Genomic DNA, 19,909 nt, shown 5'->3' on the forward strand with positions numbered 1-19,909 from the left:
GTGGAGCCTGATGCGGGGCTCGAATTCACGAACTGTGAGATCACAACCTGTGTGGAAACCAAGAGTCAGACGCTTAACCGACTGAGCCACCCAGGTGCCCCTTCTCTGTCACTTTATAGACAATCTACAAAACAATAAAGCAAGCCCTGATTTGTAGTGTCTGGCCTATTTGCATGGTGTAAATATTCCCGCTGTGGCCAGTTTCAAGGTGCATACATGAAGTCGCTGAATATGGGTGTGGAAAGAGATAACTCAGTAGCACGCCATAACATATCCATCACACACATGCAAGAGATGTAAATAACTTCAGGAGCATAGATAATAGTATAATGATTAGAAAGTGATGGGTTTTCAAGGGATACAGGAGTACTGATGCATAGGGGCACTAGTACCCCAATGTTTATAGCAGCACTCTCAACAATAGCCAAATTATGGAAAGAGCCTAAATGTCCATCAACTGATGAATGGATAAAGAAATTGTGGTTTATATACACCCTGGAGTACTACAGGGCAATGAGAAAGAACGAAATATGGCCCTTTGTAGCAACGTGGATGGAACTGGAGAGTGTGATGCTAAGTGAAATAAGCCATACAGAGAAAGACAGATACCATATGTTTTCACTCTTATATGGATCCTGAGAAACTTAACAGAAACCCATGGGGCAGGGGAAGGAAAAAAAAAAAAGAGGTTAGAGTGGGAGAGAGCCAAAGCATAAAAGACTCTTAAAAATTGAGAACAAACTGAGGGTTGATGGGGGGTGGGAGGGAGGGGAGGGTGGTGATGGGTATTGAGGAGGGCACCTTTTGGAATGAGCCCTGGGTGTTGTATGGAAGCCAATTTGATAATAAATTTCATATATTGAAAAAAAAATAAAGACATCACCAAAATAAAAAAAAAGTGATGGGTTTTTGAATCTTTGCTACCTTTCTTTTTAGCATAACTTATTTAATTATAAGTTTATATAATTTAGTTTTGGGTTTTTTTTTTAATTTTTTTTTCAACGTTTTTTATTTATTTTTGGGACAGAGAGAGACAGAGCATGAACGGGGGAGGGGCAGAGAGAGAGGGAGACACAGAATCGGAAACAGGCTCCAGGCTCCGAGCCATCAGCCCAGAGCCTGACGCGGGGCTCGAACTCACTGACTGCGAGATCGTGACCTGGCTGAAGTCGGACACTTAACCGACTGCGCCACCCAGGCGCCCCTATAATTTAGTTTTTAACAATGCTGGTGTTTCACAATGGGCCTGCGAAATTCCTGATAAGGTGATTCAAGCCAGCCTGGGCACACTATTACATCTGCCTGGAACTCTCATGCAGGATGGCAAGGAGGCTGTGCACCAGGGGATTGATGGGATTCCCAGAGGTGGGTCAGGGTGGCCCAGGAGCGGACAGCCCAACACACAGACTACTGCATTGCTGGAGGTGTCACAAGGACAGGCAGGCACCCACACACACACAAACACATGCAACATACATGCACACACACCTCTTCCTCCTTCCCTAATCCTTCTCTGTGCTGAGCACCAAGGTCCTGCAGCTGCCTGCCCACAAGGTGCCTGAACTCACTGAGTTTCACCTGAAATAGTCCTGGGCGTCCTGACTTTTTCTGCTCACTGGCCCTCTCTGGGCCTCAGTTTCCTCAGGGAAGTTCCCTTGGAATGTTTTTTTAAAATTTTTTTTAATGTTTATTTATTATTGAGAGACAGAGAGAGACAGAGCATGAGCAGGGGAGAGGCCGAGAGAGAGGGAGACACAGAATCTGAAGCAGGCTCCAGGCTCTGAGCTGTCAGCACAGAGCCCTATGTGGGGCTCGAACTCACGAATAGTGAGATCATGACCTGAGCTGAAGTCGGGCACTCAACTGACTGAGCCACCCAGGTGCCCCTGAATGTGTGTTTTTTTTTTTTAATTTAAGTTCAAGTTAGTTAACTTATAGTGTAGTATTGGCTTCAGAAGTAGAATTTAGTGATTCAACACTTACATATAACACCCGGTGCTCATCCCAATAAGTGTCTTCCTTAATGTCCGTCACCCAGTTAGCCCATCCCCCACCCACCTCCCTCCATCAACCCTCAGTTTGTTCCCTGTATTTAAGAGTCTCTTAGGGTTTGCCTGCCTCTCAGCAGACATTCCTGAGCCTCTCCGTGCCAGGCGCTGGGCTGACCTTAGGAATCAGAGATGAGTCTGTGGGGTGTGAAACCTCTCCTGGCTTCAGTTCCTTGTTTTACAAAGGAGATAACACAACCTGCCTCACGAGATTCGTGCAAGGATTAGATAATCTAAAATGGCAGAATTCCTAGGCCACAGTGACACATATTAAAGTGACATCCATCAAGGAAAGCTGTTATCATATGTTTAATTTATTACTATGGAAGGATAATGTTGGGGCCAAAGGAAGCAAAAGGACTGTGGGGCAGAGACCCCCCCGCCACAGGCAGGGGATCAGTAGGGGGTTGTTGGAGACACGAGCTGGGAATTCAGACGACCTGTCATCTAGATGCACCAGCTGTATAGCACACCTCAGATTGGCCATCACAGCATTTTATTAATTAAGTAGTTTTTTAATTAATGAAGGGCACCTGGGTGTCTCAGTTGGTTAAGCGTCTGACTTTGGCTCAGGTCATAATCTCGCAGCTCGTGAGTTGGAGCCTCATGTAAGGCTCTCTGCTATCAGCACAGACAGAGCCTGCTTCGGATTCTCTGTCTTCTTCTCTCTCTGCCCTTCCCCCACTAGCTCGTGCGCCCTCTCTCGTCTCTCAAAAATAAACATTTTTCAAAAAGGAATGTTTTAACTAATGAAAGATGTGTAATTTGTACCACCCCAAACCATACATGTTTTCACTTTATGCTGATTTCACACCCTTCTTTACCTCAGAATGGTGTTTTATGGCTTAGGAACTACCTTTAGTCTTTCCCTGATTACAGAGCGACCTGTTCATTCATTCAGCACGTGTTTATTGCCTCTACTTTGTGCCAGGCACTGTTCTAAGCTCTCCCAATAGACGGACACAGCTGTCAAGCCGCATATCTCTGTGTACTGCAATTCAGAAAAAATCATAAAAAGTCAGTCGAATAACCTCAAATGCCACTACCCAGAGATGACCACTCTTCACAACTTGGGATCAAGAAAGAATTTTCTTTCACTTTATGGTATATCATAAACACATTTCCCAGGCATCATCTGTGGAAAGCAGATCTTCTGCGTTTGGGGGTTTTGTCTCGGGGCTGCCCTGTAGGTGTTGTCCACCCTTCAGCATTCCTGCCCCACCAGCCCTGGACCCACCAGGAAGCAGCATGAGTAGTAAAGACCAGGGAAGGGGCCTCAGTGGCTTTTGAACTCGGGTTGATTGCAGTATGTTTCATATGCTCACTGCAGTGGCTGCTGGAGAGGAAGTGCAGCCCAGGGGTTTCAGACTATGCAGCTGGGGCCCCTTAGAGGGCAGCATTGTCCACCCTCCTGGAGCTCACCTGTTCCCAGCTGCTGCCCACTCTCTACCCCTGCCAGCAGGACGCAGACCAGGCGGTGACTCTGCACAGGCGTCACCCATCCAGAGGAGTCTGACGGACCTGTTATACCCACACAGAGATTTCCTTTCTTTAGTAAACGCATTTTCTTTCCTTGATTGAATGAAGAAATCAAGTTTAGTCAGATCCCGTTTTTGCTTAAAATTATAGAGGTTATAAACACGCATAGTTATGGAAGGAGAAGGGACTTTTATTTACTACTTTATACATTGGTAGACATTTTGAGTGTTTTACAATGAGCGTATATTACATTTCAAACATTATACACACACAAGAGAGAGATTGACAGAGTGAGGGATAGAGAGAGAGAAAGAGAGCAAGAATCTGGGCATTCTAGTACATATCTTTAGGCACCTCTCTGAGTATTTCCCTAGCTTATATTTTTCAGAAGTAGGATTCCTTAATGTGGAATTGCCATATTTTGAAAAGTTCTTCATGTATATGTTGCAAAATTAATCCTCAGAATGTTTATACCAGTTTATACTCTTACTACCAGGAAATGGATACTAACTTGTTTTAATCTTCAGTAATGCTAGGTAGTATTTTCAATAATTCTCAATTTAATAGATAAGACAACACTTTATCTTAATTTCTACTGTTATTACTAGTTGCAATTTTAAGAACTTATCACGCATTTGTTCTTTTTAATTTTTTTAACGTTTTATTTATTTTTGGGACAGAGAGAGACAGAGCATGAACGGGGGAGGGGCAGAGAGAGAGGGAGACACAGAATCGGAAACAGGCTCCAGGCTCTGAGCCATCAGCCCAGAGCCCGACGCGGGGCTCGAACTCACGGACCACGAGATCGTGACCTGAGCTGAAGTCGGCTGCTTAACGGACTGAGCCACCCAGGCGCCCCAAGAACTTATCACGCATTTGTATCTCTTCTTTGTTAGTGGCTTACTATTCTTTGGACATTTTTGTTCTTGTGATATTTCTCTTCTAGTCTCAATTTTATTTTTTTCTCTTCCTGTAGTTTGTTGGAGCAATTGAATTTTCTTTTTTTCATAGATACTCTTTAATGTACGTTTTACAATGTATTTGTATTCCTCCGGCAATTCCCTGTGTACTTTTAACATACTTACCTAGAACTGCATTTTTCTTATAAAGCCCAGAAAGAGAAAACAGGTTTCTCCATCATCCTGCTAAACAGGAGAATGTGATCCTGCTGTTCTCTCTGCATCCACACCTGGCCTCAGCTCGCCCCTTCCCCCATGGGATTTTACCTCCAAATTGGCATTTCACACATTTTGTTTCACAATAACTACTTACCTAGATATTTAACAAGACATTTTACTCATTTCTGTGTTGGCTGTTGCCTTTATATCCTTCTTCTTCCTAGACTCCTTTCTTTCTTTCTTTTTTAAAAATTAAATAATTAATTAATTTTTTAAACTTACATCCAAGTTAGTTAGCATATGGTGCAACAATGATTTCAGGAGTAGATTCCTTAAGCCCCTTACCCATTTAGTCCATCCCCCCCCCCACAGCCCCTCTAGCAACCCTCTGTTTGTTCTCTATATTTAAGAGTCTCTTATGTTTTGTCCCCCCCCCCATTTTTATATTATATTTGCTTCCCTTCCCTTATGTTCATCTGTTTTGTATCTTAAATTCCTCATATGAGTGAGGTCGTATGACATTTGTCTTTTTCTGACTGACTAATTTTATTTAGCATAATACCCTCCAGTTCCATCCACATAGTTGCAAACGGTAAGATTTCATTCTTTTTGATTGCTGAGTAATATATACCACATCTTCTTTATTCATTCATCTGTCGATGGCCATTTGGGCTCTTTCCATAATTTGGCTATTGTTGATAGTGCTGCTATAAACATGGGGTGCATGTGTCCCTTCGAAACAGCACACCTGTATCTCTTGGATAAATACCTCATAGTGCAATTGCTGGGTCATAGGGTAGTTCTATTTTTAGTTTTTTGATGAACTGCCATACTGTTTTCCAGAGTGGCTGTACCAGTTTGCATTCCCACCAGCAATGCAAAAGAGATCCTCTTTCTCCTCATCCTCACCAACATCTGTTGTTGCCTGAGTTGTTAATGTTAGCCATTCTGACAGGTGTGAGGTGGTATCTCATTGTGGTTTTGATCTGTATTTCCCTGATGATGAGTGATGTTGAGCATTTTTTCATGTGTTGGCTTGCCATCTGAATGTCTTCTTTGCAAAAGTGTCTATTCATGTCTTTTGCCCATTTCTTCACTGGATTATTTTTTTTTGGGTGTTGAGTTTGGTAAGTTCTTTATAGCTTTTGGATACTAGCCCTTTATCTTATATGTCATTTGCAAATATCTTCTCCCATTCTGTCAGTTGCCTTTTAGTTTTGCTGATTGTTTTCTTTGCTGCGCAGAAGGTTTTTATTTTGATGAGGTCCCAGTAGTTCATTTTTGCTTTTTTTCCCCTTGCCTCCAGAGACGTGTTGAGTAAGAAGTTGCTTTGGCTGAGGTCAAAGAGGTTTTTTGCCTGCTTTCTCCTTGAGCATTTTGATGGCTTCCTGTCTTACATTGAGGTCTTTAATCCATTTTGAGTTTATTTTTGTGTATGGTGTAAGAAAGTAGTTCAGATTCATTCTTATGCATGTCGCTGTCCAGTTTTTCCAGCACCATTTGCTGAAGAGACTGTCTTTGTTCCATTGTATATTCTTTCCTGCTTTGTTAAAGATTAGTTGGCCATACGTTTGTGGGTCCATTCTGGGATCTCTATTCTGTTCCATTGATCTGAGTGTCTCTTTTTGTGCCAGTACCATACTGTCTTGATGATTACAGCTTTGTAATACATCTTGAAGTCTGGGATTGCGATGCCTCCAGCTTCGGTTGTAGAGTCCTCTTTCTTATTTCTTGAGAATTTCCTCCATTGTTTTTTTCCAGAGAAGGTCTTTTGAGTCCTTGTGTGTCTAAGAATGTTATCTATGTGTAAAGATATATATTTATTTAAATGTATATTTACTTAGAATCCTGTGCTCAGGGATTTTTTTTTTTTTTGCCTGCTATTCCTTTTTGCACCCCTCTATTTCCTCCTAGATTTATGCTTCTTTTTAAAATTTTTTTTTAATTTTAATTAATTTTGAGAGAGAGAGAGAGAGAGCACAAGTGGGAGAGAGGGGCAAAGGGGGAGAGAGAGAGAGAGAGAGAGAGAGAGAGAGAGAGAGAGAGAATCTCAAGCAGGCTCCACACTCAACGCAGAGCCCAATACAGGGCTCGATCCCATGATATTGGAATCATGACCTGAGCCGAAATCAAGGGTCCCATCTTAACCAACTGAGCCACCCAGGCACTCCTAGATTTATGCTTCTACAGGATTTCCTGTAGCAATGACCTCAGAGAGGTTCCATATTAACTTCATCTCCTCAGGGATAAGTTCCTCTTTCTTGAATTTTTGACTCCCTTTTGTGGTGTTATCTTTCCTCAAATGTTTGATGGCTCTTGATTGTGTGCTCATCTTTGTGACTGAGCTGGCCACTGGGGTACCCGCTTTGTGGAGGGTGGCTAGTCCTAAGGCTGCTGTCAGGGCAGTGGGATGGAGGTGGTACCGCTAGGTGGGGTGCCTCAGGGGCTGTCTGGAAGCTGAAGCTTCTGGTCCCTTGCAGGACCATCTGTGATCCAGAGCACTGCCCCCCCACCTCTGACACATATACACTACTCTTGGGGACAACACCCATTGCCTCTGACTGGTCAGCAGGGGTGGGAAGACAGTTGGGTCTCTGTGAGACCCCAGTTCATCATTCCGTGGGCTGCTGACAACCCTGTCCTGTTACACTGTGAGTGTAGAACCTTTCGTTGTGTGGCCCCACAGTCTGTGGCCTCATTGACTCACTCTTTTTCTCTTTGTTTTAGTCCCATTTGCTCTCCATCATTCGGGGTCTTCCCATAGTTTCTGTGCCCCCAATAGATACCCTTCTTGCTTTCAAAATCTCTGTTTTCTTTCTTTTTTTTTTTTAAAAAAAATAACATCTTGGGGCACCTGGGTGGCCCAGTCATTTGGGCTTCTGACTATCGATTTCAGCTGAGATCATGATCTCACGGTTCATGGGTTCGAGCCCCGCATCAGGCTCTGTGCTGGCAGTATGGAGCCTGCTTGGGATTCTCTCTCTCCCTCTCTCTCTGCCTCTCCCCACTCATGTGTTTTCTCTCTCTCTCTCTCAAAATAAACTTAAAAAAATTAAAAAATAACATCTTTATCATTTTGAGGGTTTCATATAGGATGAGGAGACTGATGCATGTTCTCAGTGTACCTTCCTAAAAGCAGAAGTGTGAGCTTTACAGTTCTATCACATTTCTGATGGCCTGAGTTCCTGCACCTTCTCCACTGCTTCTAGGGTCTTTCAGACCTATGGTTAGACATAACTGGGGAATACTGGGGTTTTAAAAGAACTCCGGTGTGGGGGTGTGCCCTGCTCACGGGTTCCCCAGAGGAGTGGTCTTCCCTGAGACTTCTGAGGGAAAGGCAGGAGCTGGCAGGGGAATGGGGCCTGGGAGATGGCCGATGTGCTGCAGGGGTGGGAGACAGAGTCAGCACAGGTCTGCAGGTCCCGGTGAGCATGTAGACAGGGTGTATTGGAGTCTGAGCAGCAAGAACAGAGTTTACTAGGCACTGAGTCAATGTTCTTCTCAAACTGATACTGGTTGCATAGTGCATGATCATGTGATTGATCAAAGTACTTCTGAATAAAATAGAAGCCTTTTTGTTCCTGGTGCCTGGGTGGCTCAGTCAGCTGAGTGTCCAACTTTGAAGCCTGCTTCGGATTCTGTGTCTCCCTCTCTCCCTGCCCCTCCCCCACTTGTTGTCTCCTCTCTCTCTCTGTCTCTCGAAAATAAATAAAAATTAAAAAATAAAATAACAAATAAAAAGATTAGATGATTGGGGTGCCTGGGTAGCTCAGTCAGTTGAGCATCTGACTCTTGATTTCAGCTCAGGTTGTGATCCCAGGGTTGTGAGATCGAGCCCTGTGTCAGGATTCTTTCTCTCCCTCTCTGTCTGGCCCTCCCCCTTCTCCCTTCGCCTCTCTCTGGCTCTGTCTCTGTCTCTGTCTCTCTCTCTTTCAAAAAACAAGATAAGATGATCTTAGTGGTGAATAAGCTGAACTCCTGACAGTGATGCTCAGTGCTGATGGGTCAATGCCTGCAGCAGTGACTGATGATGTGAATGTGTTTTTTGGCTGTTTTTCAGAACCAGGCAGCTAAATGGCACCTGTGTCAGCTCAGTGGACATGGAGCTCTTCCTCCATTACTCCCTCATCCCATCAGTAAGTAAAGGCAGAGGAGAGCAAGGAGCAGAGAGGAGGGGAATTGGGTCCCTCCCATACACAGGCTCCCCAAAGGGCCTGAATAGGTCAGCAGAGAGACATCAACTGAATTTCCTTGACTTGCTTTCTTATATTATGCACCAAAAAACAGGCAGAGGAAGGCTTTTAACGGCTGAAGAGTCAAGGACACTGGTTTTTTAGGGATTCAAAAAAGGCTCTTCTAAGGAAGCAATGACAGCTGAGGTCTGTTGGAAGATGTAGTCAAGAGCCTTTCAAGCAGAGAGGAGAGCATGTGCAAAGGCCCTGTGGAGGAGGGGAACAGAGAGTGTGAGGAGCCGAGAGGGCTGGCATGGCTGGAGTGGAGAGCTGAGGTAGAGTTTTCTGGGAGGTGAGTGGGCCTGGGCCAGGTGGAGCCCTCTGGGGCTCTTTGTGAAGGAGTGGTGTCTGCATTCTAAGTGCAGTGGGAAGTAACTGGAGTTTTCCAGCGTGGAGCTTAGGTGATCAGTATTCTGTTTTGAAATGATCACTCTTGTTGCATTGTGGGGATCAAGGTGGAGGTGGGCCAGAGAGGAGATGGTTCAGATTTTAGCTCATCCTGGATGGGTGGTGGTCAGCTCAAGATGTTTGGGAGTAAGACAGTAGGACTAGCTAATGCATTGGATAGAGTAGTTAGGGAGAGGAGGGGTTGAGGACAACGTGGGTTTCTAACTTGCATGGCCAGAAGGATGGCGGTGTCTGTCATTCACTAGTTAAGGAGAACCAGAAGAGATCTGGGTTTGGGGTGGATGAAGACAGGGCAGGGAGGCAAATCGTGAGTTCCATTTAAGACATACTGAATTTAAGAAGTGCCAACTCTATAGTTAGATGAATAGTTGGGGAGCTCATGGACAAGGTCTGGGCTGAAGAGTCAAGCTGAGTCTTGTGGGCATTGGTGGCCATTGAAAGCATGGACATGGGTGAGAGGATCTGCTAATAAGAGGAGTGATCCTTGGACTGAATGATGAGGAAATCCTGACTTTAGTGGTGGAATAAAGAATAATCCAGCAGAGGAGACTGAGAGGTAATGGAGAAAACCCAGAAAAGCACTGTTGATGGAAGCCTAGGGAACAGGGTGTTTCTCAGAGGAGGAAGTGGTCAACACTGGAATGTGGCTGAGAGATCAAGCCAGATTTGGGCTTGAAGTTTCCAGTGGATTCATGGTAGTTTTTGACTTTGGCCATAGCTCTTTCCATGGATGGGAAGGAGAAGCCAGGTTAGGGGGTTGAAGAGCAATGAGAGGTGAGGAAATAGAGGCAGCAAGTGTAGACAGTTCTCAGGAAGTTTCTAGTAAAAGGAAGAGAAAAAGGGCATCAAGTGACTGAGAATATGATTGAATTCTCAAAAAGCAAAAAGGAAAGAAGGATTCGCAGTGTGACAGTTATCTCCTTTTCACAGGTGAGGAAACTGAGGCTTGGAGAAGCTGGGTCTCTCTTCTAGTCAATATGTGAGAGAGACTAAATTTGAACCTGTTCAGGGCAACAGAGAGGAAAGCTCAGTACAAAGCATTCTGGAAGCTCAAGGGCGTGTGCAGCTAGCTCCCTGACTCTGGGCTCTGAGGAGCCACAGACACTCTGAGCCCTCTGCTAACCCACACATCCTCCTTCAGGGAGGGCCCACTGACGTTCTCATCTTCTCTTCCTGTAGCTTTTCATCATTTTGGTCTTGTCCTTTCTCCAAAGACGAGAGCACTGTAAGCAGAGAGATGATACTTCTCACCTCCTGGGGAACCGCTTTGGAATCATCATGTGAGTTGAGCTAAGGCTGATCTCTACAGCTTGGGGCACCCTGTATTTGGGGCCAACACCTATTATAAGGCCAGGATAACACCCCATTACCTCCCCAGCCTTGCCTCATCTCCACCGCTCCTTCCCCTCCCTGCCTCACCCCAACCAAGCTCTGGGGGTTCAGAATTGACATCCAAGCCATTGCAGCCTCAGCACCCACGGCTGCCCAAATATGATTAAAACGTCTCAAGGAGGTTCAGCTCACTATGGAAAAAGCCTTCCCAAAGTCCGCACTATGGCTGCCTTAGGAAGCGGGAGGAAGAGAGTTCTCGGTCGGCCACTGGCAGCAGCAAGCGTTCATGCTGGCATGGCACCGGGAGGTCCCGCTGGACCAGGTGCCTTCAGGGCTGGTTTCTGGCTCTGCCATTCTGAGTCTGTGCACCCCTTCTCACATTTTTTCTTAAGCTCTAATTGCTCGTATCTCCGCCCCCTCACTTTCAATGATTGATGATAATCATGATCATAATGCATATAGCAGTTATCACATGGTGACTGTGACCCAGGCACTGGACCATTTGCTTTGCCTGCATTACTTGGATGAACACTCTTGCCAGCGTAGAATGCTGGAGGTTGTTATCCTCATGTAATGGATGAACAAACTCAGGCCCAGAGAGGTTGAGTGACGTGCCCAAGTCCACACAGCTAATAGGTGACAAGAGCTTTAACTGAGGTCTGGTTCCTATTTACTCTCATTTCCCCTGCACAATAGCCTAAGCAGGCTCATGTGTGTAAACCTGTTCAAGTCTCAGCCTTGGGCTCTGGAGAAGGGAGAGGAAACCACGGTGTCAGGACCAAGGCTAGCGGTGACCTAGGGCTTCAGGGTGACAAATCCACCTGCAATGTCCAGGGACGGCCTGTACCAGTTCTGAGTAGCAGACTCATCCTGGATATCACCTGGGAGGGGTCAGCCTCTCCCAAACTGCCAGGTCTGAGCCACACTGGTTGGGACACAGAGGCAGACTCTGCCCTGGGCATTTGACTTTCAGGGCCTGGTGCAGGGCTTCTTAAGAAGTGGGAGTTCTGTATGGGTCATGTCAAACTGCTTTGAATTCAGTTGACAATGGCACCACTCGCTTGCTCCCTGGCCACCTTCCCATCAAAACCCCTGCTTTTCTGAGTAGTTCCAGCCCACCCCCCTCACTCATTAAAAGCCCCTCACATGTGTGTGGCATACCACCGTTTGTCAAGCAGCCCTTCATTTGCCGCCCATGGTGTCTCTGTGACATGAGCAGAGCAGGGCTTGCCATCTGTTTAAAGATACATAAACAGTCTCACTTATTTCTGAGGCACTACAGGGAGGACTGATTGAATGCAGGTCACTTCAACAAAATGGGTGTCCATGAACATGCAGTGAGCACCTACTCTTTTCAAGGCTCTGTGCTAGGTCCCCACCCCTTGAAGCTTGTAGTTTCCTAGACAAGCAACAATGCAGAGGGGCATACTAAAACGCGGACATGCCCACTTAGTGCTTGGGGGACACAGCAAGGCAGGAGCTAGGTGGGCCTGCTGGAAGTGGTCAGAGTAATGGCAGGGGCGGGGACTTCCTGGAAGAGGTGCTCCTTGAGCTGAGCCTTGAAAGTGAAGATGAGCAAGACTAAGGGGGTATGAGGTGAGATCCAGATCCTGCCTCCAGATCCCTACCTCCACGTGTAGCTCCCCAGTGCCATCCTGAGTTTTCATCAAAGCCACATCAGATGGCATTTCAATGGGAAAGTATTCTCTTCTTTCCAAATGTGATTGCTTACTTTGATGTAGACAAAGTATTTTGGTCAGAAGAAGAAACAGCTATCCTGTAAAGTTTGTTTATGTAAAAGGAAAAGAAAGGATTTTTGTAAAGTTACAGAGATTTCACTGGCAAGGCCGGCCTCATGGTAACTGGAACTTTGAGATGGGCATCTCTGGGAGACTGATTTTATTTGTGCCTCCTTGTGTCACAGGAGCCCCTCAGCACCACTTTACTATTGTCCTCTCTGCTGTCTGACTTTATAATATGACTTAGGATTTCTGCTTCCCTAAAATCTCCACTTGCCTCTAGCGCTGACTCTGATTCCAACTTGCCATGATTTTCCAGAACAGAATTTTAACAGCTAACTGGCTCATGTCCTCAGGGTGTGAAACCCTTATATGAGACCGGGCGTCTGATTGGCTTATCCAAAGTCAGGTGGTCACCCCTGGTCCAATCAGCTGTGGCCAGGAAGGGACGCTTGCGTGGAACCAGCACAGCCAATGAGTCCCAGACCTTCCCAGGGATATTGGAACTCTCACAGGGGCCGGGTATGGGGCAGGCTCCCCAAGCCTGTTTAGGACATACTCCTCATTTTGATCTCTCAAGACATACTGCTTGTGTCTCTCATAAATGAAACCCATCCCATTTTTTTTGTTGTCATGGCTATTGGTGTCCTTGCTTGTGTCCCCCTCCCCACACCCTTTCCCCTAAGGCTCCTCAAGGGCAAAGATTTTTTGTCTTCCTCACCTCAGTACCCTGAATCCATGCCTACACCTAGAATTGGCACCGAGGGCCTCAGACAATGTCAGCTGAAATGAACAATTTGCTACCCGATAATCCCGCCTCAGGGTGGGGTTGCTATTTTGGAGGCTATTGGTGGGAATGAGCCACTCTCTGGCCTCACAAGCTGTTTCTCTTGTTCACAGACCTCTGGACTTTGTGGGCACCTTTAGTAACCGATGGTCTTATGGAATCGCCTTTGGGGCCACAGCCAATAAAGTCATGTTCTTGTTCTCAGAAGGGTACCAGCCCTTACATATCCCTCAGTGGGCACAAGGTAAGGGCTGCCTCATACCTGCTGGGAATTTTGTCATGGCAAGTCTTGCTCTCAGAGACTGCCTGGCCGGGGTTCCCTGGGATCAGGAAATAAACTTTGTGAGCAGTCAGTGTTCCCCACCTGTTACTTGCCCCAGGAAAATGCCTAGCCCACCAGGTCTCAAAGCTTATTTATGGGGCTTTCCCCCAGTGAGATTCAGAGCTCCTTTAGACTTTAGAACAAAGGCTCAGAAAGTAGGTTCACCATCACCTACCCCAAAAATCTCTCCTAAGTCTTAGCCATTGCTGCCTTCTTGATATCAACAAGCCCTAGGATTCCTCCTCGCAGAACAATGCTTACTTCTTTGTCCCTTGGCCTGAGGTCTCGTCATTCCCCATGACTCATGTTCTCCCTGAAGGATCAACTCTAATTTACAGATTCAGCCACCCTAATACAATGACTCCAAATGAGTCCAGCCCGGCTCTCTCTCAGGGCCTCCAGAGCTATATAATCAAATACCTACCAATGCCTCATTAGTCTTTAGGGAAATGCAAATTAAAACTGAAATGATATACCACCACATACCTCTTTAATGTATACAATTTGATAAATTTTGACAAATGTTTATATCCATGAAATCATTACCACAATCAAGATAAGGAGCCCCTTAAGTCTCCTTGTCCCCTTTTGTAATCTCTCCTTCCCACTACCCTTACTACCCTCATCACTGATCTTTTTCCAGAACTTTATATAAATGGGATCATACAGAATGTACTTGTGTGTGTGTGTGTGTGTGTGTGTGTGTGTGTGTGTGTGTGTACGGGTGTGACCTTCTTTCACACAGCGTAGTTATTTTGAGATATATACACATTTAACGTGTGCCAGAAATTCATTCTTTTTTGCTTCTGCTTGGCACTCCACTATATGGAGAAATCAGAATTTGTGTACGCATTCATCTCTTGATGGACATTTGATTTATTTGCAGATTTTGGCTACTGCAAATAAAGCTGCTATGAACATTTGTGTACAAATCTTTGTGTGCTTCCATTTTTCCTGGGTAAGTGCCTATGAGTGGAATGGCTGGATTGTACACATCATGTAGTAGATCATACTTAAAAAATTTTTTTAATGTTTATTTATATTTTGAAAGAGAGACAGAGACAGACCACGAGCAGGGGAAGGGCAGAGAGAGAGGGAGACACAGAACCCAAAGCAGGCTCCAGGCTCTGAGCTGTCAGCACAGAGCCCGATGCGGGGCTCGAACTCAGAACTGTGAGATCACGACCTGAGCGGAAGTTGTACGCTTAACTGACTAAGCCACCCAGGCGCCCCCTAGATCATACTTTTTGAAGAAATTGTCAAACTGTTTTCCAAAGTAATGGTTCCATTACCACCATCACTTATGTGAGACTTCCCGTTTTTCTCTCTCCTTAGCAACACGTGGTCAGTCCTTTTATTTTTTACTTACATTTTTGTTGTTGTCAGTCTCTCTAACATTTTTTTAAATTTGAGTAGAGTTAACATGCAATGTTAAATTAGCTTGAGGTGTTCAAGACAGTGATTCAACATCTCTGTTATGCTCTGCTCACCGCAAATGCGGAGGTGTAATTTGTCACTGTACAACACTATTATAATATCACTGACTATATTCCCTATGCTGTGCCTTTTTGTTCCTATGACTTATTCATTCCCATACTGACAGCCTGGAAGTCCCTTTTACCCATTTTGTCCATCCCTCCACCCCACCCCCCTCTGGCAGCCATCAGTTTGTTCTCTGTAAATATAGGTCTGATGCTGTTTGTTGAAGAAATAATACATGTTGGTGAGGATGTAGAGAAAAAAGGACTCTCATTCACTGTTGATAGGAATGCAAACTGGTATAGCTACTGTGGAAAACAGTATAGAGGTTCCTAAAAAATTAAAATAGAACTACCATATGACCCAGTAATCCCATTACTAGGTATTTACCCAAAGAAAATGAAAACGTTGGGGCGCCTGGGTTGGTGAGTTGAGCATCTGACTCTTGATTTTGGCCCAGGTTGTGATCCCAGAGTTGTGATATCAAGCCCTGCATCAGGCTCTGCATGGAGCGTGGAGCCTGCTTGAGAGTATCTCTCACCCCCCTCAGCCCCTCTTCCCTGCTCACATTTTCTCTCTCTAAAATAAAAGAAAAAATCTAAACACTAATTTGAAAAAATGTAAGCACTCTATGTTTATTGCAATATTATTTACAGTAGCCAAAAATATAAGCAACCTAAGTGTTCATTGATAGAGGAATGGATAAAGAAGATGTTATACACACACACACACACACACACACACACACACACACACACACACACAATGGAATATTACTCAGCCATAAAAAGAATGAAATCTTGCCATTTGCAACAACATGGATGGATCTAGAGGGTATTTATTATGCTAAGCGAAATAGGTCAGAGGAAAACAAACACCATATCATTTCACCCATATGTAGAATCTAAATACCAAATGAGTAGACAAAGTCTTTTTAATCTTAGCCATTTTAAGAGGTATGTGGTGATGTCTTATCGTGGTTTTAATTTGCATTTTCATGACTGGTAATGCTGATCATATTTTGATGTGCTTTTTGCTATCCCTATAGCTCTTTGGTGACATGTCCAAATCACTTTCCTTATTTATAAAAATTAGGTTTTTTATTTTCTTCTGAGTTTTCATAGTTCTTTAATCTGTACACGAGTTCTTTATCAGACGTGAGAATTGCATTTGCTCCTAGTCTGTAGCTTGTTTTTTCATTCTACCAACAATTTCTTTTAAAAAGTTGCCTTAAAATTTTGATGAAATCTAATTTATTCATTTTATTTTATGGCTCACGCTTATGGTGTCATAGAAGAAATCTTTGCCTGATACAAGATCACTTAGATTTTCTCCTATATTTTTTCTAGAAGTTTTATAGTCTTACGATATTTTGCTTTTAGGTCTGTGATACATTTTGAGTTAATTTTTTGCATATAGTGTGAGGTATCGATTGAAGTTTTTGTTGTTGTTGTTGTTTTTGCCTTTGTTTTTCCATTTTTTCCAGCACTGCTTATTTCAGAAACTTGTCCTTTGCCCACAAAATTGCCTTTGGACCCTTGTCAGCGTCGATTGGCTCCATAAGTATGGGTCTGTTTCTGGACTCTGTTCTGGACCCTGATCTGCAGTGTGTGAGGGTTCTAATTTCTGCACATCCTCACACACTATTTTCTATTTTGAAAACAGTTATAGCCATCTTAGTACAGGTGAAGTAGTATCTAACTACTGTCTTGATTTGCATTTCCCTAAAGACTGATGCTATTGAGCATCTGGCTGGGTCAGAATATCATTTCTTGGTTCGTGGCTCTAGATTCCTCTCTTTCGTTTTCACGAAGTGATTATATAGATGTATCCTCCTAACATCCTCATACTTTCCGAGTCTGCCTCTTCCCTCTGCTTTTTGTCTGGACCCCCTGTTTCCCAGCTCCTAGTGTTCCTGTCCTTGTCATCTTGGAGTCTTCCTGTCTGCCTCCACGGGGGGCTCGGTCCCGGTATTGCAGCTTTGGTCTCTTGTATCTCCTGGCAGTTTGGGGTTCTTCTGTTCTTGGGCCTTCCTCCGCTTCCTCCTACTTCAGGTGTTGATACCAAATGGCCTCGAGACCTGACTTTGTTGTAGATGCTGTCTGCAGGTGTGGGTTGTGCCATTCTAGTTGCTCTGTCTGCTTCTAGGGCAGAGGCGCTTCTGGCAGATTACAAAATGATACTGTCATGGCTTCCATCCTCACAGAAAGTATTCCTTCTATGTCGTCCTTCCCTGCCAGCCTCCCACCCCTCACGGTCACATAAATACTCACCAGCCCCAACCAGCCATTTCCCATCCTCTGAGTGAGGAACGCCCTCCCTTCCCTTCTTCTCTCCATCTTACAAATTCCTGCTTATACTTCCTGGCCTTGTTGTATGTCACCACTTCCCTTCCCCGACCCAGACCCCAGGTGAAGTCAGTGGCTTCCTCTCCTTGTCCCCACAGCAGATTGAATATGCCTCTGTTAACACAGCACTCACCTTCCTCCCTGTCTTCTCTACTGGACGGTAAACACCTCAGAAAGCAAGAGACTTCTTCATTCCAACTGCAGCCTTAGTGCCTGGCCCCAGACCCAGCTCAAAGCAGGCACTTTGTAAAGATCCTCTTGCATGAGTAGGTTTTCCTGGATCTTATTAGATCCTCTGAGAGCTAGTCAGTGGCAGAATGAATCTTATCACTGCCTTGTTTAGAGAGTATGTGATAGTTATAAGTTTTGTACACACACACACACACACACACACACACACACATCACCACTCTTCATGTTGCTATGGTGGCCTTAGTCTCAGTGATTGCTGTTTGTCCACTTATGGGGCCTGTCTCTGCACATCACAGTGTGAGCTAGCCAAGGGCAGGGACCAAATCTTCTTCATCTCAATAGTTAGCCAGGACCTGGCGTGGAACAGGTCCCAGGAAGGGTCTGTTGCAAGAATGAAAGACATTCGTCCATTCCTCTTTACCGAGCTGGGGCTTGTCCACTCACCTCCTTGGGACCTGAGACCTGTGACAGGAAGTGGGCGTAAAGCCCTGTATCTTTGTTGCAACACCCCCGAGCCTGTGAGAAGAGAGCTCACAGGATCTCTGGCCCTGTCTCCCCCAGCCTTTGTGCTTCTGATTGGAGGCACGGAAGTCGGCCTGTCTCACTTCCCCTTCTTTGCCTGCCTCTCGTCGGAGTTCCGGCTGGTCAGCTCCATCCTTGGCTTCAGCTACTCTCTGATCTGGTAAGACGGACGCTGCGTGTCTGCCCTCCTGTGACTCCTTTGCCGTGGCTGCACTCTGGACAAAGGGCTGGAGGTGACCCGAGAGCCCCCCTTGGAGGGCGACTTTGCCCAGAACTGAGGCCCAGGATGGGCAGGTGGAGTGACTGGTCCCAGGTCCCACAGTGGCCTCTCCCTGGGACTGCATGTAAGGCTGCAGGAGGTCAGGCATTCTTCCTGCTTCACAGGCCACTCGCGGTTAGAATATTCCAGAAATCGGAGATGTAGAAAACTTATTTTTCTGTCAACTGCCCACGGTCCCACTGGGGGATGTAGGAGACCCATTTGGACACTTCTTCTCTGTGCTGTCATGTCTCCCCTGGGAGCCCAGGAGAAAGTGCATGTGCCTTAACTTGGCATTTGGGGCCACTGCAGTCTGGCCTCCCCTGTCTGTCCATCCCTAACAGTCTCTAGCACACACCTCCAGTCACACCAGACTCCTGCGTTCCTTCATCCACTTGCTTATTCACTCAGCAAACATGCCGTTATATCCCTGCTGTGGGCCAGGGAAAACACTGGAGAACAAGATGGACTCTTGTGGATCATGCATTCTGGCCTCTTTGCCTATATGTTGTTATTCTCCCCTGTGGGTTATCTTCCCTGACTTGGTCCATTGACAGATCCATGCTCATCCTTCATGGATCACCAACCCCACAGATGGAGAACTTCTTGACCCTCCTGTTGATTTCTGTGCTCTCAGCACTGGCCCCAGAACCAGCATGGAGCCGGTCCCAGGAATCCTTGCTGACTGAGTCCTCCCACGAGCACTCTGCTTTCTAGCCCCTGTCCCCCTTACTGAGCTGGTTCTCCTGCTGCAGCACTTTGTGTGAGGCAGGGGTCCTCCGGCCCAGTGTGTGGGCCACTGGAGGGGGCTCACCAGCACCTGACACACCATGGCTACCATTCTTAAGTTTGTAAACAGCTTGCTTTATAAAATTAAAAGAGAGGGTATCCGGGGTTAGACCTGGGGTAATACCATCTTCCGGCCTCTGACAAACCTTTGACCTGGGGAGGAATGGGTGGTGGGAATCAGTCAGCAGCTTGTGCATCTTGGGAGATGAATCAAGCTTGACTATGGCCAGGAGTGTGTGTCTCATGGGACTAAAGCCTTGAGGCTCATTCCTCAGGGCAGTGTTTCCAGACAAGGCCAGTCCCACCAGAAGGAGCATCAACACCAGTCAGGAGACCTGAGCCTTGGTCCTGGCTCTGGGTGTGACTCTGGACAAATTCCTTTCCCTCTCTGGGGTCCCATGAGGGCAGGGAGGAGGAGATCACTCAGGGTCTTTGTGCTCCGCTGTATGGATTCCAGCATTGTGTCCTATACAAGGACATGTTAAGTGTATTTGGTGCGTGCACTTCGGCACAAATAGGGTGCTCAGTCTGGGTGGAGTGTACACAGAGGCCTGGCAACCAGCCCTCCCAAGGAGTAAGAAAAGAGGAGGTAGCTCCAGGCTGATGGGATCTGGGCTTCTTCCCAGGGGCTGTGCTGGGAGGGACCACAGTGCTCCAAGCCTTGTTTTTGTCCTACAGGTTTGCTGTCACCATCCTTTACATCATACAGTGTCCCCATGGGCAGGTGAGTCCCTGCTGAACTATGTTTAGAGCATTCAGTCCTTCACCACGACCAGTTTGCTGCGTGACATTGGACAAGCCTCTGCCACTCTCTGGGCCTCAGCTCCTTCGTATGACCGAAAGGAGAGCTGGAGC

The 19,909-nt window shown here is 45.9% G+C and overlaps 1 protein-coding gene across 2 annotated transcripts in view; it reads left to right on the forward strand.

Moving 5' to 3' along the window:
* The window catches only part of LOC112852934 (stimulated by retinoic acid gene 6 protein-like), a 64,617-nt gene that overhangs the window by 17,560 nt on the left and 27,148 nt on the right, over positions 1-19,909 (forward strand). For both annotated transcript variants that reach the window (XM_086683552.1, XM_086683551.1), the window contains 5 exons: positions 8,706-8,781; positions 10,465-10,565; positions 13,257-13,387; positions 18,046-18,166; positions 19,733-19,778. In XM_086683552.1, coding sequence (XP_086539678.1) covers positions 8,746-8,781; positions 10,465-10,565; positions 13,257-13,387; positions 18,046-18,166; positions 19,733-19,778 — 435 coding nt within the window. In that variant the 5' untranslated portion in view covers positions 8,706-8,745. The remainder of the gene's footprint in view (positions 1-8,705; positions 8,782-10,464; positions 10,566-13,256; positions 13,388-18,045; positions 18,167-19,732; positions 19,779-19,909) is intronic.

This window comes from Puma concolor, chromosome D4 (genome assembly GCF_028749965.1).
Source record: "Puma concolor isolate L17-30 chromosome D4, mPumCon1.1.hap2, whole genome shotgun sequence".
NCBI classification, from domain to species: domain Eukaryota; kingdom Metazoa; phylum Chordata; class Mammalia; order Carnivora; family Felidae; genus Puma; species Puma concolor.